We start from the raw sequence: 22,524 nt of genomic DNA on the forward strand, positions 1-22,524 counted from the left end.
ATGAAAGGAGTCCCGGGTCTCTAAGCAGCTTCTAAAAATACCATCTCCCAGAGCTGGAGAGAGGGGGAGGGGAGAAATCGAGCGTGAGGAGAATGAAGATGGAAAGGGGGTGGCAGTGTGAGAACCCTTCCTCAGGTAGGTCTGGTTTTAGAGGTTCCACCTGCATCCAAGGACTGGAGGGATGCCACACCTCCTTCTGCTTCCTCAGCGAGCTTGTCTCCCGTAGTGTCCAAGCCACAGCCTCTCCTGATGACTTTTCTTTCTGCAGGTAAAGAAGACCAATTCCTCCCACCTACTTCTCCTATTGCTACTGTCCAGCAAGTATGTCTGAGTGAGCACGTGTGCATTTACTCACACACATACACACGAACACACGCAGAAATGGCACATGAAAGCAGGTTGTAAATGGCCAGCGATCTACGATGCCAGGAATCCTCCTTACACTCGGTATTCAAAGAGGTATGGACTGTGGCAGAGACAGAGTGGTTCACCAGGCATCTGCAGCACAGAGCATGGCGCCCAGTGAGGGCTGGGTGGAGGGGTGAGGGATACATATATGCAAAAGCACAGACACTCAGACCGCAGGGGCCAAGTAGTCACAGGATTCACATTCACTCTCGAGGCTTCTTAGGCTATGTTCGCTTCCAAATAGAGAGGGGGTGGGTGCCCCAAGAAAAGAGCTAGGAAAAGCCACGAGGTGGGTGGAGCTTTCTCCCCTCAAGTTCAGCCCAGATGGTGGCGCTCAGTAGCCGCCTCCCTCGTCCTGGAGGGCCCCAGCCCTTCCCACCACCAAAGTGTTAAACCCTCAGCTTGCACAAAAATGACCTTCACTAGACAGAGGTCGTGTTCCACGTTTTCTTGCGGCTTCTTCAGTGCCGGCTGAACTCTTCCAGGATTGCTCCGCCTCTCTCGCAGGAATCTCCAATTCCTGGCGGCTGTGCTGTTCACTAGTCCCCTGGGGTGGGCGGAGTGGGGTGATCAAAGAGGCGAACCCCCGACTCTGAGCAGACTGAGGACAGGGGTGGTTGTGAGGTGTGCTGCTTGTGTCTTGACAGCAGGAGCAAGAACCTGAGGAACAGATCGTTCATGCAAAACCACCACCGCCCCCATCCCAGCGTCCACATGGTTTTCCAGCCTCGGCAGCGCGCTGGTAGGGCGGGACCCCGTCCCTCACTTTGCTCTCCTTTCCCGAGCAGCTCCCGGGTTCGGGTTCGGCCCCTCCTTCCTGCCGCTGTGTGTGTGTGTGTGTGTGTGTGTGTGTGTGTGTGTGTGTGTGTGTGTGTATGTATGTGATGAGGGCGGGAAGAGAAAGGGGAGGGATGAGCCAGGAGACACCAGGAGCCTCAGACACAGGAACAGACCTAGGGCAGGGAGATAGAAGAGCTCCCCAGAGCTTGGGGTCAGGACATAAAGCTTCAAACCCCCCAAGTCCTGGGAACAAGGGAGCTTCCAGACTAGCTCAGAGGCTGCAAGTGTCGCTGCCTCCCCGAGGGTCGCCCCTCTTTAAGCCAAGCCCACGTTGCCTGCCTACTTCTCAGGAATGAGGAGCTAAGGTTTAGCGCTCTGGGCCACCGACGCCAGCTCATCCCCCTCGCTCAGAAGCCCCGCCAGCTCCCACGGCTGCCCCACCCCCCACGGTTTGGGGATCTGCGGGACCCCTTCCTTTCCCCACCAGTTGGGTGTTCCGCCCCTGGCCTATGAAACTCCACCTTCCCACCCTCTGCTGGCGGGGATTGGTGGGCATCCCGCGGCGGTGCCTAGTGATTGGTCCCCATGGATGATGGCGAGCGGCGAGACCCCGCCCCCAGCTGGCGCTGGGGTCTGGGGGCACTGCTCAGCGGTGCTAGGCTGGCGCGGCTTGAGCCGCCGCCGCACTGACAGCTCGGTCTGCGGACCATGGAGACCGGCGCCGGTCCACACCCGCTGCGCCTGTTCCTCTGCCGGATGCCGCTCTGTCTCGTGCTGCTTTTGGGACCCTGGCGGCCTGGGACCGCCGAGGAAGGTGAGAAGACTGGTGGGCTTTGCTCGGAGCCTGGCATGCCAAAAGATAGGGGGTTGGGGACGGGGGTTCTGCGGGAAGGAGTCATTGGAGAGACTAGAGTCTGTACTGGGGCTTGAAGCAAGCAGGCAGCAAAGAACTGGAGAGACAGAGAAAAATGTGGCCAAGCAATAGCGAAGAGAGGGGCGCTGAGGAGCTTGGGGGCTGGAGACCCGGGAGGTTGGGGAAGAAAGAGACCAGGAACCGCGGGAGCCAGAGGCAGAGGTCCAGCGGCCGCCGGTGAGACGGACAAGCTGAGTGATTGGAGGTGGGAGGTGCGGGGGCGGGGAGATGAAGAGTGGAGACAGGGAGATGCGGAGGTGAGCTCGGAATATGGAAAGACCGGACGGAGCCCGGACCACAGGGGCTAGGAGACCACAGTGTGGCCAGCATGAGGTGGAATGCTGGTCGAGGGGGGCTGGGTCCGGGCGCTGCCCGAAGTGCAGATCATGGAACTGTCCGCAGTGCTGAATTCTGAGCGTAGTCTACGGGGCGCGCTCGGCGTTGCCGGGTTTGAGGCTGTCGGCGATACTGGAGCCCGCGTCTTGCCGCTGATTGTGCATTTGGGGGAGCTATACGCTCAGTTGAATCCAGAGGCGTCATATCCAGGTGCAGAATCCGGAGGAGCTGGAATCTGAGGCGTTGACCGCGGGGTTGGTCGGGGCCCTGGATGGCTGATGCCTTCCAGTGTGCAATTCCGATGTGCTGTCAGTTGCGCGGATCTCGGAAAGCTGTCGGCGGTCCTGCCCACAGTCGCTGATGCCTCTGGAGAGGCCCTCACCTTGGTGGCCCACCCCCTGGCTTAAGCTCCAGAGGGTAATCTTCCAAGACTGCGGGATGTCCTGGCCTCCTGTCTCTGGTCTGCGGGCTCTGCTGTCCAAACCAGTTTCTGTGATCCATGCTGAGCGGTTGCAGGCTGCTGATCCAATGCCTCCTGGGGGAATAAAGGGACTCCAAGCTTCTCTGGTAGGAAGGGTCATAGATGTATACATAAAAGGACCCCTGACATTCTTTCAAAAGCAGTGGAAGTGACAGCCCCTGGGAAAAGGGCTGGCTGAGGAGAAGAGAGATTTTATTTCTCCAGTTGTTAGCAGTATCTCTCTACATTGTTTTCTCAGAGGCCCAGGGAGTCAGACTAAAAATGTTCAAGTCTTCATGCCTGGGGACCACCGACCTCAGAAAAACCCCTGAGTGGGAGTGGATTGGGGGGTATATACAGGAATCCCCAGATACATTCACTACTCACTTTCTCTATCTTTCTAATTGACACTTAGTTATAACTTTGGGAATCTAAGAAGGCTGGGGAGAGTCACTGACTCCCACCCCAATCTGAGAGCCAACCTTAGAGTATTTGCCATGGACCCTGTAGAAGGCTGAATAATGACCCCCACCCCCAATATGTCAATATCCTAATCCCTAGAACCTGTGAATGTTACCTTCAGTGACAAAAAGGACTTTGCATATGTGATTAATGATCTTTTGAGATGGAGAGATTGTTTTAGACTATTTGGAGGGGCCCAATAATCACAATCGTCCTTGTATGAGGGGTGCAGGAGGAGTCAGAGTCAGAGGAGAAGGCAGTGTGATGACTGAGGCAGAGATTAAAGTGATATGATTTGAAGATGGAGGAGGAGACCACAAGCCAGGGACTACAGGCGGCCACCAGACACTGAAGATGGTAAGGACATGAATTCTCCCCTCAGAGCCTCCAAAAGAAAACAGTCCTGCTGACACCTTGACTCTAGACCAGTGAAAGTGGCTTTGGGCTTCTGACCTCCAGAACTGTAACAGAAAAACAATATGTTGTTTTAAGCCACTGTGTTTGTGGTAATCTGTTACAGTAGCCCCAGGAATTGAATACAGGCTCCTTCCCTACTGACTGTGGCTACCTCTCTCTGGATTTGAGCTATTCACACCCCCTCCTGGGGATTTATGAAGTAGGAAAAACTTGTCCATATCATTTGTCACATTTTGCATTCTCTCAGCAAATTTACAGGGACTTCACCAAAGGATTCCACTCTCTTGCTAAACTGACCTCGATTTCTGACATTTCTGTCTTCCCCTCTCCTTAGTCATCCTTCTGGATTCCAAAGCCTCCCAGGCCGAGCTGGGCTGGACTGCACTGCCGAGTAATGGGGTAAGTGCACAGGTGTCCCTCCCTGTCCCAGGGATCCTCTGGTGGTCCAGGACACAGTCTCCTCAGCTCCTCATGTTTACGTCAGACAAAAGTGCTCCTCAGAGTGTGTGGTCTCCAGCAGCCCTGGCTTCAAGCCAGAGTTGCCTATTAGAAAACATTGAGTCTTCAGGCAGTAAGACAGTCCAAAAAAAAAAGTGAATAAGTGAGGACAGAACTGGCTGTCTAGGAACAGAAACCTGGCATCCAGATGGAGCTAATACAGGACAGTGGCTTGCACATAGTAGTAGATCCTCCAAGAAATGTTGTTGATTGATTGACAGAGCAAGCAAGACTGGGAGTCCTAAAAGAGGCTTGTAGACTTGGGGTAGGGGTGGGATGATGTGGGCTGTAACAGCAGCCTGGTGGAGTGCAAAGGGCACTGGTCGGAGAGTCAGGAGACTACAGACACCATTCCTAGCTCCACCACTAACTTGATGTGCATACCTGGTCAAATCGCTGTCTCTCTGGGGCCTTAGTTTCCCCATCTATAAAAATAAGGATTGGGATCATTTGTTTCCAAAGTTTCTCCCAGCGCTGCATCTTACAATTTCCGGGGAATTTCCGGGGTGTGCATGGTGGTGAGAGAGAAGTCAGGAGTCACTGCTAGCGCTCCACCTCCTGGAAGCACGTTGGCTCTGGGCTGCCCACCCCTTTATTCTTGTCCCCAGTGGGAGGAGATCAGTGGTGTGGATGAACACGACCGTCCCATCCGCACATACCAAGTGTGCAATGTGCTGGAGCCCAACCAAGACAACTGGCTGCAGACTGGCTGGATCAGCCGCGGCCGCGGGCAGCGCATCTTCGTGGAGCTGCAATTCACACTCCGTGACTGCAGCAGCATCCCTGGCGCCGCAGGCACCTGCAAGGAGACCTTCAACGTCTACTACCTGGAAACTGAGGCCGACCTGGGCCGCGGGCGTCCCCGCCTAGGCGGCAGCCGGCCCCGCAAAATCGACACGATCGCGGCGGACGAGAGTTTCACGCAGGGCGACCTGGGTGAGCGCAAGATGAAGCTGAACACAGAGGTGCGCGAGATCGGCCCACTCAGCCGGCGGGGTTTCCACCTGGCCTTTCAGGACGTGGGCGCATGCGTGGCGCTTGTCTCCGTACGCGTCTACTACAAGCAGTGCCGTGCCACTGTGCGGGGCCTGGCTGCGTTCCCAGCCACCGCAGCCGAGAGCGCCTTCTCCACACTGGTGGAAGTGGCCGGAACGTGCGTGGCGCACTCGGAAGGTGAGCCTGGCAGCCCCCCACGCATGCACTGCGGCGCTGACGGCGAGTGGCTGGTGCCTGTGGGCCGCTGCAGCTGCAGCGCGGGATTCCAGGAGCGTGGTGACATCTGCGAAGGTATCCAGCTGGTTGGGGGCCGTGGGGTGGGAGTGTAGAGCGTAGGTGGCAATTGAGAGAGAGTGTGCCCTAGATGAGGAGAGGCGGGGGTGGGGTCGGGATGCAGTGAGAAGCCTTGGACTCTGGAGCGCAAGGAAAGCCCTGAAGTTTGTGGAGTTTCCAGTGGGTCCAGTCAGGGCCAATGAGTGAACGTACTAGGAGGTGAAATTGACTAGCTAAGGAGGCATTAGGGACCTATATCTTAGGCACCTCACACAGGCCTTCTCGTTTATTTTCATGGCAATAAAGGAAGTCTTTTTTTTTTTTTTTTTTTTTTTTTGATACTGAGTCTCTCTTGCTCTGTCACCCAGGCTGGAGTGCACTGGCCTGATCTCGGCTAACTGCAACTTCCACCTCCTGGGTTCAAGCGATTCTCCTGCCTCAGCCTCCTGAGTAGCTGGGATTACAGGCATATATCACCATGCCCAGCTAATTTTTGTATTTTTAGTAGAGACCGGGTTTCACCATGTTGGCCAGGCTGGTCTCAAACTCCTGACCTCAAGTGATCCACCTACCTAGGCCTCCCAGAGTGCAGGGATTACAGGCATGAGCCACCTCGCCCAGCCTAAAAGAAGTTATTCTTTTTTTTTTTTTTTTTTTTGAGACGGAGTCTTGCTCTGTCGCCCAGGCTGGAGTGCAGTGGCGCGATCTCAGCTCACTGCAAGCTCCGCCTCCCGGGTTCATGCCATTCTCCTGCCTCAGCTTCCGGAGTAGCTGGGACTACAGGCGCCCGCCACCACGCCCGGCTAATTTTTTTTGTATTTTTTAGTAGAGACGGGGTTTCATCGTGTTAGCCAGAATGGTCTCGATCTCCTGACCTCGTGATCTGCCCGTCTCGGCCTCCCAAAGTGCTGGAATTACAGGCGTGAGCCACGGCGCCTGGCCAAGGAAGTCATTCTTATCTCTATTTCACAGATGAAGAAACAGAGCCTCAGAGGGATTAGTACCTCACTTGCAAAGTTAGGAAATGGGGAGCTAGGACTTGAATTCAGGCTTGCCCAACTCTCACATTCTTTGTATGACACCATGCGGTCTCCCCTGTGCATAAGGAAGAACTCTACAACAGCCCAAGCTTCAGACTAGTGGGATTGGTAGCATACAGAGAGGAATATCCCAGTCACGGACCACATACTTGGAGTTAGAGACTGGCGGGGGGATTTTTATGCTGGAGAGAGGGATTGGGAGGTTGCACTAGATGGTTACTAAGATCACATCCCACTCTCTGAACTACAATCAGTGTGCTCCCTGGGGGAAATCCTTCATGTTGAGGGTTTTGCTGGGTTCTTAGGCTGGTGGGGGCATTAGGAACAGACCTCTCATTCTCTCTCCTGCCTGTGGCTTTGGACCCAGAGGGTGAGGATGGGGTTATGAATGTGTATACTTAATATAGAAAGATCAAGGTATGCTTTTTCTAAACCATGTCCTTTTCTGGGTGCCAGGGCAACAGAAATGAGTCAGACATAGTCCCAGCTCTCAAGAAGTTCACAGTCTAGATGGAGAGACGCAAAAATTTAAAAATCACAAGAGGGTAAATATATGCTATAACAGAGGGATACACAGAGTGGTGGGAAGACGGGAGGAAGTGACTAAATTTGCTCTCATCCCTTTGTTCAATCATCCATCCAATATGAATTGAGGATGTGCCAGCTGCATTTATTGAGGGCTTATTATATGTATATAGATGAATGCCACCATCTCCTCTCTGCAGAAATTGTAATTTAGTGAAAGACTGGGAGGCATGAACCTTCCTGAGCTCCCCAGATATAGTTAGGATCCACCTCTGTACTCTCCAGTATTCACTGAAAACTATTTCTGTACTTACCCCATGGTATGCAGTGATCTACTTATGTGTGTTTTCATCACTAGATTAAGACCTTCTTTTATTTTTTTAGAGATGGGGGTCTGTCTATGTTGCCTGGGCTTGAGTGTAGCAGCTATTCATAGGCATGATCATAGTGCATTACAGCCTTGAGTTTTTGGGTTCAAGCATTCCTTCTGCCTCAGCCTCCTGAGTAGGTGGGACTACAAGGACCACACACTAGTTTAGGAACTTCTTGAGCTCAGGCACTGGGCCTTCCTAGTGTCAGCAGCCCCAGCATCCATAACAGGATAAGCCATATGGTAGGTGTTCAGTGAAAATGCATTGGGTGAAAAAGTGGCTACTACAGGGTGTGATACATAAACAGAGAGCTAAGGAAGCATGGAAGGGAGAACCTAATTCTAAGCATGGAGAAGGCTTCCCAGAGAAGACTTCCCAGGGAAGGTGAGAAGGTCCTTTTTCCCAGGCAGCCTAGAGCATTCTAAGCTTAGCAATTGCATGCAGAAGCATGGAGGCAGGAAGGAACACAGCATGCCTGGGCCTATGTAACTAAATGTGGTTAGAGCAGAGGGCATGTGGGGGTATGGGAGTGAACTGTTGGGGATGAGAGGAGCAGGGGGAAATCGTGAAGGGCCTTGAATGTTGGGATAAAGAGCTTAGACTTTATGCTTTAGGCCAACGGGGAGGATTTGAAGCAGGGATCTGACATGCTCAGATTTGTATTTTCAAAATATCACTCAAGCTGCAATTGCAAAGAAAGGATTGAAGAGGGAATGATTGGGAGCCAGAAGATGAAGAAGGAAGATGGTGCAATAGTGCAGGAGAAAGAGCACAAGGGCTGAACTAAGATAGTAGCAGAGATCATTGAGAGATGAGGATAGATGGGATCATGAGTTAGCAGCCACAGCACTTAGTGACCATGTGTTACAGGAGGAGAAAGGAGTCCACTTTGACTTACATGCTACTGGGGATTGAATGGACAGAGGGATAATTCACTGGGGTACAGAACACAGGACACGGATAGACACATCATATTTATGATGTCCATGGTGCATTCCAGTGGAGGTAGCTAGAAAGTGGGTCTGGAGCTCAGCAAGAGAGAGACAGTACTTGAAGCTGTGGGTGTGGTTGGGACAGACCAGGCAGAATGTGTGGGGTAAGAAGCCAAGAGGGCCAACAATGAAGATTCATAGAATAGCAATATTAAGGACAGGTAGAAAATACAGAGCCCATTAAAAAGGCTAAGAGGGAGTGGTCAGAGTATGGAGGAGAACCAGGACAGTGTGATATTATGATAGCCAAGAGAGATAGAGGTGTCCAGGAAGGAATGGCCTACAGAGTTGGGAAGCAGTCAGGTAAGTTGAGGGTTAGAAAGTGCCCAGTTGGTGGCCTTGGTGAGAGCAATTGCAGCTGAGTGATGGACAGAGAGACCAGGTTGCAGTAGACTGAGGGATAAAGGAAGTTGAAGAGCTTGAGTCAGGGAGTCTAGAAGCCTGGATTTGAATTAGGAGAAGAGGAGGTATCTCAAGGAGAACATTGGGTTGAGAGAGGAGTTTTATTATAGATGGGAGAGACTTGTTTGTATGCTGAAGGACAAAGAGCCACTGGGGTACCAAGTGTGTATATGGGCATATCCCCATCCCAGTCCCAGGAGACAGGAGTATTTTATTACTGATGTGGGCTAGAATTGCTGGTGCATGTTGCTAATAAAAAGCAGGCCAGATTTTAGTCAGTTTTATTATTGTTTTTACACACTCTTTAGTTTGTGCCCTTATTGCCTGCACCCAAAAGGGAACACTTTTTACTGCTTCACTACCAAGAGGGGAGACGACTGATGGAATGTAGTCTTCGATGAGGTTAAAGGGAGAGATCCAGGGTGGAGACAGAGGGGCTGGCCTTCAACAGAAGGTGGCTCATTCCCTCCTCTAGGACTGAAAAGGAGGAGGAGATGGGAGATGGTTGCGGATGGGGGCATTTGTGTGTTTTGATGGGCAGATGTTGAGGGAATTACCGACTGATGGCATCCGTTCTCCCTATAAGGTGGGAGGGAGGGCATCTGTACAAACGGACAGTAAGGTCCTTGTCTGTTTTATTCATTGCTGTGTATCTATAGAGCCTACCTAATAGACACTAAAAACTATTTGCTGAATGAATGGATCAGGAGTGAGAGGAGGAGGTTTCTCTGGGAAATGAGGGAGAAAGAGAGAGAGAGACAAAGAGACTCAGGAATCCAATCCATGTCTGATGAGATCAGAAAAAGGCCACTTGTAATGGCCTCAGCTCTGCCTTGGGGAGTGGGCAGCTGGGGACAATGCCAAGGAAAGCTTCACAAGGGAGATGTTATTTGAACTGGGGTTTGGAGAAGTATAGAAGTTTGCCAGGAGAAAAGGGATATAAGGAGTTATAGAACAAGACCCAGAGATGTGAAAGGATGAGCTCAGTGTACCATGGGTAGAGTGGTTGGCAGTGGGGAGCTGTTGGAGGATATTAGGAAGGGAAGAGAAATGATTGGATTTGTATTTAGAAAGTTAAGGCCTTCCAAGTGCCTTCTGCAGCTAACACGGGCTCCCCTCTAAAAGTAGATGGATAAGGGGTAAACAGAGCTAAGATGTTCTTTTCCACTTTTTGTTTCTCTTTAGTGACCTTGACTTTTGTTCTCCCTCTGTTAGCCACTAGAGAAATTAGTGAAAGAACTGGGGTTTGCTTTGGGGGAAAAAAATCAGGGCATGTAACCAGTATCTTTAATTCTCTGCTAAGGCCAGGTGCAGTGGCTCACACCTGTAATCCCAGCAATTTGGGAGCCCAAGGCAGGAGGATCGCTTGAGCTAGGAGTTCAAGATCAGCCTGGGAAACACAGGGAGACCCCATCTCTACACACAAAAAAATTAGCCAGGCATGGTGGCACAGCATGCCTGTGGTTCCAGCTACTTGGGAAGCTGTGGTGGGAGGATTGCTTGGCCCCAGGAGGTGGGGGCTGTAGTGAGCTATGATTGTGCCACTGTACTCCAGTCTGGGCAACAGAGCAAGACCCTGCCACAAACAAACAAACAAACAAACAAACAAACAAACAAACAGAAAACAACTTAGTGGGATTGCCTTGGAGCCAAGGGACCTAAGCAGATATGTTCTCTAAGGCTCCATAGGGCACAATGAGCCCCTGTGATGGGGTGGCACAAGGGGCATTACAGACAGGGAAGCTAATGTGGGCTCATCCTAAGAGGCACTTTCTGCCAGCATTGTTCAACAAAGGCGGCCTCAGAAGCGGGTGAGTGCCTCATGATAAAGTATGTGACAAAGACTGTGGCTACTGCTGGGAAGCTGCCGGAGGACCAGGCCAGTGGGAGCTGAGCTACATTATCTCTGAAGTTCTGACCTTGAAGAGAGGGAGGGGCTGGCAGTCAGGAATCCCTGAGTCTGCTCTTCAGCACAAACTCCTTCTAAGCAGAGCCTCACACAGCAGAGATACCACTGTGGTCACTGATGGGCCCACCCACCTCTAGCGCAGCAGCCACCCTCATACACTTGTGGGGAGGGAGCCTCCAGCATTCTTCCCCTTTTGCTGTGAAACCCTGTGAACAGATCATTTATCTAGGCTCTCACTTGCTCTCCTATTTCACAACAGAGGTGGGCAGGGCATGGTTATTATTCCTATTTGACCAATGCTTCCTTGAGGCCAGAGAGGCACAAGGAGTGGCCCAGCCAACACTAGAACCCAAGCTTTCCAAGTCCCAGCCTGGGTCTCTGCTACCCACCAGACCACAGGGATAGTTGGCCCTTGCTCTGTTCTGCAGGCAGAGGAGGCTTCTGAAGGCTCCTGGGCTGCCAAGCCCCTCCCCAGAGTTGTGTTGCCCAGAACTCTGAGCGAGATGGACCCTCTCAAACCTATGCCTTCCAGACAGTGGAAATCCTAGTCCCCTCCCCTCTTCTGCCACACAGGCGGAAAGTTCTTCCCAAGGGCTAGCCTGCACCCTTTCTGTTGTACTGCGTCTTCTTGGAGCTGGAGAGCAGCCAGCTAGACTAGAGGACAGGGCCAGGGAACAAGGTGAGGACCACCCAAGCTCTGAGAGGTAGGGCCGGGAGCCACCTGGCCCAGCTGGTGAGAAATTTGTTTAAAGTGGGTGTTTAGCAGTTATCACTTAAGGCCTGTGGGGGAGGAACAGTAATTACTACCATTATTGTGAAAATGTGGTTGGTACTGGGCTAGGTAGTTCACATGTTTTATCTCAATCCTCCAACAACCTTTTTGAGGTAGGTACTCAACACAAGGCTCAGAGGGGTCAACTGATGTGCTCAAGGCCACACAGCAAATAAGTGGTGTGACTCAGCTACAAACCCAGGTTGTTCAGGTAGAAACACTTGTGATCTTAACAACCTGTGTTCTGAGAAGTGAGAGAAGCAAACTGAGTAGGTGTCAAGACTGGAACTAGGTCTGACTCATGGTCGAGGGAACTTTTACTGGCCCTTCTCTCTCTACCCACCCCCCTCCACCTGGTTGGCTTTACTTTCAGTTGGGAATTTATGACGCACTAACTGTGGTGGTGGGAGGGGGTGTGTGTGTGTGTGTGCGTGCGCGTGTGCATGCGTGCTTGTGTGTTTGTCCCTGGGTAACTGTGGAACAGCTCTTGGGGCACCTCTCCTCCCCTCTCTTCCTCACAGCAGGACTGTAGAATTTTACTCATTTTCTTCCAGTGGTCCTGAGGGTGGTGTGATGTGGGCTTGGGTTGGAATCCCACAGGCTGTGGGACAGTAGCTGTAGGCAACTTCACCTCTCCTAGCCTTAGCTCCCTCATTTTTAAAAGGGGATAAAGGGCCAGGCACAGTGGCTCGTACCTGCAATTTCAACATTTTGGGAGGCCAAGGTGGGCAGATCGCTTGAGGCCAGAAATTCGAGATCAGCCTGGTCAGCATGGTGAAACTCCATCTCTGCTAAAAATACAAAAAAAGTAGCCAGGCATGGTGGTGCACGCTTGTAATCCCAGCTACTCAGGAGGCTGAGGCAGAAGAATCGCTTAAACCTGGGAGGTGGAAGTTGCAGTGAGTGGAGATCCGGCCACTGAACTCCAGCCTGGGTGATAGAAGGAGACTCAAAAATAAATAAATAAATAAAATAAAAAGAGGATAAAGTATATAACCTCACAGATGGTTGTGAGGATTCAATGCATTAATAGACGTAATTTAAAAAATAATACATAGAGACAGGGTTTGGCCATGTTGTCCAGGCTGGTCTCCAACTCCTGGGCTCAAGTGATCCTCCGGCTTTGGCCTTCCAAAGTGCTGGGAATACAGGAGTGACCACCGCGACCGGCTGAAAGTAAAATGTTGCAAAGCATTCCGAACACACTGAGCATTTTCTAAGGGTAGGAAATGGGTTGTTCAGGAGTCACTCCACGGGGCAGTGCTGACTGGAGTGGCTGAGTTCCCTGTTTTTCTATCGCAATTTGAGGAGATAAACGCTGCCCTAACCAGGCCAGTCAGGAAAGTGGGGAGAAACTGTGGAGGAGCCCCCTCTTCTCACCAGCCATGCCCTGCAGCCTGTCCCCCAGGGTTTTACAAGGTGTCCCCGCGGCGGCCCCTCTGCTCACCGTGCCCAGAGCACAGCCGGGCCCTGGAAAACGCCTCCACCTTCTGCGTGTGCCAGGACAGCTATGCTCGCTCGCCCACCGACCCGCCCTCTGCTTCCTGCACCCGTGAGTCCCCCTCCAGGCTGCACTGCGGAGGGTGGGTTGGGGGGTGGCCAAGGAGGAAGGCCTGATCCAGGTGGTGGTGAAGGCAGGGGTTAACTGGGGCCTAGGAGGGCGGACATGGGGGCCAGCGCCCGGAAGGCGGGGTATGGGGAGCGGAGCCTGGGCGCGCCCTGGGGGCCAGGGCCTTTGATGAGAAGAACCAGAACAACTGCGAGAGTCCAGACGGAGGATGGGGTTAGGATGCCTGGTGGATCACTGAGGAGAGCGCCCCTCCGCCGCCCTCTCCTCACCCTGCCTACCCTCCAGCCGAAAGGGGGGCTCCCGACCTTCCTTCGCACCATCGGTTCTTGGTCCCCATGCTCCCATCCTCCGCTCCTCACTAACCTCCTCCCAAATCCTCACCAACCGCCCCACCACTCTCACATTCCAACCTCCCAAGGGATCCCACGCCCCCATCCCTGACCCTTCCCTGGGGGAGGGGCGAGCCCCTGCTCCCGCTCGCCCCGGGCTCATCTGCCCTCGACCCCTCACTGACTGACCATGTCTGTTCCAATGTCCTTGACTGAACCCACGCCCCCATTCCTCCCACCCCAGACCCCTCACCCCTGTCCTATCCCCTCTACTCACTGGTTCCCACAGCCCATTGCCGCTCATCCATCCCTGTTCCTTCTCTGGTCTTCCCTTCTACCCTCCTCCCTGACAGACCCCACGCCACTGTCCCTCCCGTCTCCCGTCCCCCCTCATCCACCCAGTCCCTTGATGAACGGCCCCGTTCCCGCCTCCCCGACTGACCCTCGCGCCCCTGCTTCTCCTGCCTCACGGGGGGTGGACCAGCCCCCGCCCCCCTCGTGCATTCCGCCCCGTCACGGGCACCCACGCCCCGCCCTGACCGCCCCGCCCCTGTGCCGCCTCAGGGCCGCCGTCGGCGCCGCGGGACCTGCAGTACAGCCTGAGCCGCTCGCCGCTGGCGCTGCGACTGCGCTGGCTGCCGCCGGCCGACTCGGGAGGCCGCTCGGACGTCACCTACTCGCTGCTGTGCCTGCGCTGCGGCCGCGAGGGCCCGGCGGGCGCGTGCGAGCCGTGCGGGCCGCGCGTGGCCTTCGTACCGCGCCAGGCCGGGCTGCGGGAGCGAGCCGCCACGCTGCTGCACCTGCGGCCCGGAGCGCGCTACACTGTGCGCGTGGCCGCACTCAACGGTGTCTCGGGCCCGGCGGCCGCCGCGGGAGCCACCTACGCGCAGGTCACCGTCTCCACCGGGCCCGGGGGTAAGGCCGCCCGCGCCCCCCACCCTGAGGTCCCCGCGCCCTTTCGGGGCCACCCGGTCGGTCTAGCAGGAGCCCCACCCACCCGCCCCAGAGAAGCCACCTCTGTACACGCACCCGCCCCTCTCCAGGACATAAAGTCACCCCCCGGACGCCCCAGCGTCAGTCGCCCTCCCCAGTGTGCGAGAGGGACTGAGGATGCAGGCGTCCCCTTACTACCGGGCCAGAGGGGAGACGCGCGTTCTGTGCGTCTGCGGGAAGCCGCTGGGCGCTCGCTTGTCTCCTGGACGCCTTGCACAAAGCCTCTGTCCCTCTCACAGCCCTGCAGTTGGCCTTGCCGCTGATTTCTCAGGGAAAAAGAGGTGGAAAGTCCCTTAATCTCTTAACTTCCCTTTAAAAAATGTCAGTAGGAAGCCGAATTTACTTCCTTCCCTCTGTCTCGGGAAGCAGGATCCCGTCCTGTGTCCCTTACCTCCACCACTTGGCCTCTGCATGGTTTTGCTGCATCGGCCACCTCCTTTCCTGGTCCCGGGAAAGGGCAAGGAAGCTTGTAGAGTTAGGCTGTAGGGGCGATGGAACCCACCAGCTAACACATCTCTGAGTCTGGACATGAGGTGAATAAGTGAAGACCTACAACCTTTTTACACCATGCCTTCATTCCTGACAGTTTCTTTTGATTCGCTTCTCAGCTGGGGTGGACCTTCAAGTATGCTTGTATTCTTTACAAGAAAGATAAGCGAGTGGTATGGTTTCCGATTCTCTTCCTAATCGAGGCTATAGGATCAGCCTGTCACCCTGCATCCCTTCTTTCTGTGATCCCGCTTCTGTCTTCTGGTAGTGGTGTTGCCAAGGAGAAGTCTGAGGCCAGGGTTACTTTCATTCTTTTCTACGTAACTTGGACATATGACATATACACGTATGCACACGGATGTTAGAGTAATTCTTTAACCTACTTAACTTACTGTTGAATATAAACTTTTTTTTTTTTTTTTTTTTTTGAGACAGAGTCTTGCTCTGTCGACAGGCTGGAGTGCAGTGGCACAATCTCGATTCACTGCAACCTCTGCCTCCCGGGTTCAAGTGATTCTCCTGCCTCAGTCTCCTGAGTAGCTGGAACTACAGGTGCATACCACCACACCCAGCTAATTTTTGTATTTTTTAGTAAAGACGGGGTTTCACCATGTTGACCAGGATGGTCTCGATCTCTCAACCTCATGATCTGCCCGCCTCAGTCTCCCAAAGTGCTGGGATTACAGACGTGAGCCACTGTGCACCCAGCCAAACTTTTTTTTTTTTTTTTTTGAAATGGAGTTTCGCTCTTGTAACCCAGGCTGGAGTGTGGTGGTGTGATCACAGCTCACAGCAACCTCTGGCTCCCGGGTTCAAGCGATTCTCCTGCCTCAGCCTCCCGAGTAACTGGGATTACAGGTGTGCACCACCACACCCAGCTAAGTTTTGTGTTTTTAGTAGAGATGGGGTTTCACCATGTTGGCCACGCCGGTGTCAAACTCTTTTTTTTTTTTTTTTTTTTGAGACGGAGTCTCGCTCTGTCGCCCAGGCTGGAGTGCAGTGGCCCGATCTCGGCTCACTGCAAGCTCTGCCTCCCGGGTTTACGCCATTCTCCTGCCTCAGCCTTCCGAGTAGCTGGGACCACAGGCGCCCGCCACCTCGCCCGGCTAGTTTTTTGTATTTTTTAGTAGAGATGGGGTTTCACCGTGTTAGCCAGGATGGTCTCGATCTCCTGACCTCGTGATCCGCCCGTCTCGGCCTCCCAAAGTGCTGGGATTACAGGCTTGAGCCACCGCGCCCGGCCATACTCTTGACCTCAAGTCATCTGCCCGCCTCTGCCTCCCAAACTGCTGGGATTACAGGCATAAGCCACCACGTGCCTGGCCGAAAATAATCATTTAACCAATATGGATTTCTTTTCTTTTTCTTTTTCTTTTTTTTTTTTTTTTTTTGAGACTGAGTCTTGCTCTCTCACCCAGGCTGGAGTGCAGTGGCGCCATCTCAGCTCACTACAAGCTCCGCCTCCCGGGTTCACACCATTCTCCTGCCTCAGTCTCCCAAGTAGCTGGGACTACAGGTGCACACTGCCATGCCCGGCTAGTTTTTTGTATTTTTAGGGCTAGTTTTTTGTGTTTTTAGTAGAGACGGGGTTTCACCATGTTAGCCAGGATGGTCTCGATATCCTGACTTCGTGATCCGCCTGCGTCGGCCTCCCAAAGTGCTGGGATTACGGGCATGAGCCACCGAGCCCGGCCACCAATATGGATTTCTTTTGATTGAGTAAACCTTTTTATTTGCACAACTTTTTTTTTTTTTCGGGTGAAGTTTTCTTCAGGCCAGGAACAGTGGCTCATTCCGGTAGTCTCAGCACTTTGGGAGCCTGAGGCCAGGAGCAACATAGTGAGACCCTGTCTCTACAAAAAAATGTTAAAAATTAGCCAGGCATGGTGATGTGTGCCTGTAGTCCCAGCTGCTCAGGAGGGTGAAGCAGGAGGATCAGTTGAGCCCAGGAGTTTGAGGCTGCAGCAAGTGATAATTGTGCCACTGCACTCCAGCCTGGGTGACAGAGCCAGACCATGTCTCTTAAAAAAAAAAAAAAAAGTTTTATTCAGCCACTGCTTTGACTAGAACTTCTGATAGCTCAAATATATCTCTTAAAAATATCTCTAAGCCTTAGGTTGTACATTCATTTTCTGATTCTCAAATCTTGTCACTTCACTTCCCTTATCATTTTGAGCTCTTAATCCATTTCCACTGCCTTTTGGAGATTTCCCAGCTTGTCTGGGTTTCTGAAACAGTGCTGTTTTTTACTGTCTCTATTGTGATTTAACGTTTGCTATTGCATTTACATTTTTAAAAATTCTTTTTTTCCATCTTTCTTTCATGTCAGATGAGTATTTTGCTGACGTGAAAAGGTTTGAGGGTGACACATCTCACACGAGTGTGAATCCCCAATCATCACACTTACGAACTACAAAAGGATCATATTTTTAAAAATTCAGTATAGAAAAGGAAAAAACTCCATAATCTTATTACGTAGATATAAACAACTATTAATATCTTAGAGTATATATTTCCAGAAAATTTTTCCTGTCTATCTTGATCTCTGTATTCATATTTGTAACTATCTACCTATAAAATCCCTTTTGTTTTAATACATTCATGCACCATATGAAGACATTTTGGTCAACAATGGATGGCATATATGATGGTGGTCCTGTAAGATTATAATAGAGCTGAAAGACTCCTGTCACTTAGTACTTTCTGTCACAATTGCCTGAAGTATTCAGTACAGTCACATGCTGTCACCCAGGCTGTACAGGTTGTAGCCTAGGTGTGTCATAGGCTATGCTGTCTAGGTTTGTGTACGTACACTTTGATGTTTGTACAACAATGAAATCACCTAACAACACATTTCTCAGAACATCTTCCCATCATTTAGCAATGCATAATGGTATATGTAATACTAACTTTTATCTGGCATTTTATATTAACAATCTTAACTGTTTTGACACAGATAGATTTAGAAGCCTTGTTAAGGAAATACTCTTCTATTTCCATGTTCTCAATAAGAATACTAAGCTTCCACTGAATGAGTGTCGCTGTGTTTGTCACTGTGCAATATGATTTTCTACATTAATTCATTGAAATGGGGTTGGGTGCTGTGGTTCACGCCTGTAATCCCAGCACTTTGGGAGGCTGAGGCAGGCGGATCATTTGAGGTCAGAAGTTCGAGCCAGCCTGGCCAACATGGCAAAACCCTGTTTCTAAAAATAAAAAAAAATTACCCAGGAGTGGTGGTGCACACCTGTAATCCTAGCTACTGGGGAGGCTGAGGCAGGAGAATTGCTTGAACCCCAGAGGTGGAGGTTGCAGAGAGCAGAGATCGTGCCACTGTACTCCAGCCTGGGCGACAGAGCGAGACTCCACCTAAAAAAAAAAAAAAAAAAAAAAAAGAGAAAAAAGCAATGAAACTCATCTTAGATTGGTCTTGGAACCCAGGTCTGTCTGACCTCAAAGCCCTGTGCCTTTAACCCCTAGGCCATATAATGCTTCAGTGAACTTTTCTAAAATCAGAAATGGATGCTAATTTTATAAAATGCTTCTTAAGCATTTTCAATATGACCAATTTTTTTCCTTTTTGACCTGTCAGTATGATGAATTCTATTAATGGATTTTTCAATGTGAACTCTCTGCACTCCTGGATTATACCCTACTAGATATGAGTATATTATTCTTTGGATGTTTTGCTGAGTTCATTTGCTTATATCATAAGATTTTTTTTCCATCTGCATTTCTAAGAGAGATTAGTGTTTTGTAATGTGTTCTTTGTTAAGTTTTGGCACTATGGTGATGCTGGCTTTGGTAAAGACATTGGGAAAAATTTCTTTTTCTCTGCTCTGGTACAGTTTTAATAACATTTATATATTCCTTGAAGCATGAAAAACTGCCTGGGAAACTTTCTGGGTTCTATGCCATTTTTGGAGAGAATGTTTGATTTATTTATTTATTATTTTTAATTAATTAATTTATTTTTTTAGATGGAGCCTCACTCTGTCGTCCAGGCTGGAGTACCATCACCATCTCAGTTCACTGCAACCTCCACCTCCCAGGTTCCAGTGATTCTGCTGCCTCAGCCTCCCAAGTAGCTGGGATTACAGGCGCCCACCACCACGCCCAGCTAATTTTTGTGTTTTTAGTAAACATGGGGTTTCACCATGTTGATCAGGCTGGTCTTGAACTCCTGACCTCAGGTGATCTGCCCGCCTCGGCCTCCCAAAGTGCTGGGATTACAGGCGTGAGGCACCGTGCCTGGCAGTTTGATATTTTTAATCTTTACTGTAACTTCTTCTTGATCAGTTTTATAAATCTGTGCTTTCCTAGAAAATGTTTTGGCATTCTTTTTCTAATTTATTATTAGAAATGTATATATATTTCTTTTTTTTTTTTTTTGAGACGGAGTCTCACGCTGTTGCCCAGGCTGGAGTGCAGTGGCGCGATCTCGGCTCACTGCAAGCTCCGCCTCCCGGGTTCCCGCCATTCTCCTGCCTCAGCCTCCTGAGTAGCTGGGACTACAGGCGCCCGCCACCGCGCCCGGCTAATTTTTTTTTGTATTTTTAGTAGAGACGGGGTTTCACTGTGGTCTCGATCTCCTGACCTTGTGATCCGCCCGCCTCGGCCTCCCAAAGTGCTGGGATTACAGGCTTGAGCCACTGCGCCCGGCCCGAAATGTATATATATTTCTTCAGTACCTGGAGTTAACATCACTTTCTCTTTCTTCCTGTTGCATGCTTGTGATTTCTCTGTTTTTTCTTAATTATCCTTGCCAGAAGTTAATTTTATTGGTTATGACACAGAGTCAGCTCTTGAACCTATCAATTCCATTGTTCTTTATTTTCATCACTTATTTTATGATTTTTTTTTTTTTTTTTTTGAGATAGAGTCTCACTCTGTTGCCCAGGCTGGAGTCCAATGGCATGATCTCAGCTCATTGCACCCTCCGGCTCCCAGGTTCCAGTGATTCTGCTTTCTCAGCCTCCCAAGTAGCTGGGAGTACAGGTGCAGGTCAGCATGCCTGGCTATATTTTATGATTTTATCTTTATTAATACCTCTATCCTGCTTTCCTGAAGTCTTTTTTTTTTTTTTTTTTTTGAGACAGAGTTTCACTCTGCCTGTCACCCATGCTGGAGTGCAGTGGCATGATCTTGGCTCACTGCAATCTCTGCCTCCTGAGTTCAAGTGATTCTCCTGCCTCAGCCTCCCGAATAGCTGATATTACAGGTGTGCATCACTATGCCTGGCTAATGTTGCATTTTTTTGTAGAGATGGGGTCTCACTATGTTGCCCAAACCGGTCTTGAACTCCTGGACTCAAGCAATCCACCTGCCTTGGCCTCCCAAAGTTTTGGGATAACAGGTGTGAGCCACCCCGCCCAACCTCTGAAGTCTTTTTCTAGGCAAGTCCAGTGCTTAGTTATTTTTTGTTTAAGTTTTTTAAAACTATGAGTTTTCCTCTGAGTATAGCTTTGTCACTTCCAATACATTTGATACATGATATTATCACATTGTTAGTATTATAGGGTTTTTTTTAGGTATAATTCATATAACATAAAATTCACCATTTTTAAATATACAATTCAGTGATTTTTCATATATTCACATAGTTGTGCAACAAGTACTATCTAATTCTAAAACATTTCATCACCCTGAAAGGAAACCCATTAGTCACTCACCATTCTATCCACCTCCTCTAGCTCTTGGTAACAACTAGCCTTTCTGTTTCTATGGATTTGCCTATTCTTGGCATCTCAATACATGGAATTATACAATATGTGAACTTTCATGTCTGGCTTCTTTCGCTTAGCATAATGGTTTCAAGGTTCATTCATGTTGTAGCATGTATCAGTACTTCATTCCTTTTTTTTTTTTTTTTTTTTTTAAGACAGAGTCTTGCTCTGTCACCCAGGCTGGAGTGCGGTGGTGCGATCTTGGCTCAGTGCAAGCTCCACCTCCCAGGTTCATGCCATTCTCCTGCCTCAGCCTTCTGAGTAGCTGGGACTACAGGAGCCCGCCACCACGCCCGGCTAGTTTTTTTGTATTTTTTTTTTTTTTAGTAGAGACGGGGTTTCACTGTGTTAACCAGGATGGTCTCCATCTCCTGACCTTGTGATCCGCCCGCCTTGGCCTCCCAAAGTGCTGGGATTACAGGCGTGAGCCACCGCGTCCGGTCACTTCATTCCTTTTTATGGCTCAATGACATTCCATTGCATGGACAGACCACAGTTTTGCTAATTCATTCATCAGTTGATAGACATTGGGCTGTTTCTACATTTTGGCTATTATGAATAATACTATTATGAATATTAATGTATTCATAATACATTAATGAATGTATGTTTTTGCGTAAATGTATATTTTCAGTTCTCATGGCTAGGTACCTAGGAGTGGAATTGCTAAGTCATATGGTTATGGACTGAATTATGTTACCTCTGATTAATGTGTTAAAACCCTAAACCCTAATGTGACTATATTTGGAGAGAGTCCCTTTAAGGAGGTAATTAAGGTCAAATGAGATATAAGGGTGGACCCTAATCCGTTAGGAGGTATCTCTATAAGAAAAGGGAGAGACAGCACAGCTCATTCATTCTTTGTCCGTGTGTGCACAGAGGAAAGGCCACATGAGAATACAGTGGGAAGGTGGCTGGTCAGGAAAATAGCTCTCACCAGATTACAGATCTGCTGACCTCTTGACCTGGGACTTCTGGCCTTCAGAAGTGTGAGAAAATAAATTTTTGTTATGAAAGCCAAAGGTGGCTTTTGTTAGGAAAGCCACCTTTGTTATTTATTTATTTATTTTTTGAGACAGTCTTCCTCTGTCACCCAGGCTGGAGTATAATGGTTCAATCTCAGCTCCCTGCAACCTCCGCTTCCCAGGTTCAAGCAATTCTCATGCCTCAGCTTGCCGAGTAGTTGGGATTACAGGTGCATGCCACCACGCCTGGCTAATTTTTGTAGTTTTTAGTAGAGACAGGGTTTCCCCATGTTGGCCAGGCTGGTTTCAAACTCCTGGCCTCAGGTGATCTGCCTATCTTGGCCTCCCAAAGTGCTGGCGTTACAGGTGTAAGCCACCATGCCTGGCCTGAAAGCCACCTTTGTTATTAAAGGTCTGTGGTTTCTTGTTATGGTAACCTGAGCTGACTAATACATATAGTAACTTTTTAAACTTTTGAGGAATTATCAACTTTTTCAAAGCAGCTGTACCATTTTGTATTCCTACCTGCAAAGTACAAGCGTCCAAGTTTCTCCGCCTCCCAATACTTGTTAGTTTGTCTTTTAAACGGTAGCCATCCTACCAGATGTGAGGTGGTATCTCATTGTGGCTTTGATTTGCATTTCCCTAATAATTAATGATATGGAACATCTTTTCCTATGTAGGTTTTCTTTTTGTCATTAAGTTATAAGATATTATAACTATAGATATGTATTAGAGACACTAGACCCTTGTGTTAGTTTCCCAGGGTTGCTGTAACAAGATGCCAAAAAACTGGCTGGCCTAAAACAAATATATTGCAAAATCTAGGTGTCATCAGGGCCATGCTCTCTCTGATGGTTCTAGGGGAGGACTTTTTCCTGCTCTTTCAGCTTCTCAT

General features: G+C 50.1%; 1 protein-coding gene and 1 non-coding gene across 10 annotated transcripts in view; one reads left to right on the plus strand and one right to left on the minus strand.

Moving 5' to 3' along the window:
• The first annotated feature begins 1,842 nt into the window (after window positions 1-1,842).
• Window positions 1,843-22,524, plus strand: part of EPHA10 (EPH receptor A10) — a 50,681-nt gene continuing 29,999 nt past the window's right edge. For all 9 annotated transcript variants that reach the window (XR_012422367.1, XR_012422373.1, XR_012422374.1 and 6 more), the window contains exons 1-5: window positions 1,843-2,002; window positions 4,111-4,175; window positions 4,883-5,561; window positions 12,951-13,106; window positions 14,018-14,368. Coding sequence is in view for 4 of the 9 variants with exons in the window: in XM_045374153.2 (XP_045230088.2) it covers window positions 1,897-2,002; window positions 4,111-4,175; window positions 4,883-5,561; window positions 12,951-13,106; window positions 14,018-14,368 (1,357 nt within the window). In the remaining 5 variants the exon portion in view is untranslated. The remainder of the gene's footprint in view (window positions 2,003-4,110; window positions 4,176-4,882; window positions 5,562-12,950; window positions 13,107-14,017; window positions 14,369-22,524) is intronic.
• LOC123571224 (small nucleolar RNA U13) lies at window positions 17,259-17,357 on the minus strand. The gene has a single exon (XR_006695412.2). It is a non-coding gene; the product is annotated as a small nucleolar RNA U13 (small nucleolar RNA).

The sequence above is a fragment of the Macaca fascicularis genome, chromosome 1 (genome assembly GCF_037993035.2).
Source record: "Macaca fascicularis isolate 582-1 chromosome 1, T2T-MFA8v1.1".
NCBI classification, from domain to species: domain Eukaryota; kingdom Metazoa; phylum Chordata; class Mammalia; order Primates; family Cercopithecidae; genus Macaca; species Macaca fascicularis.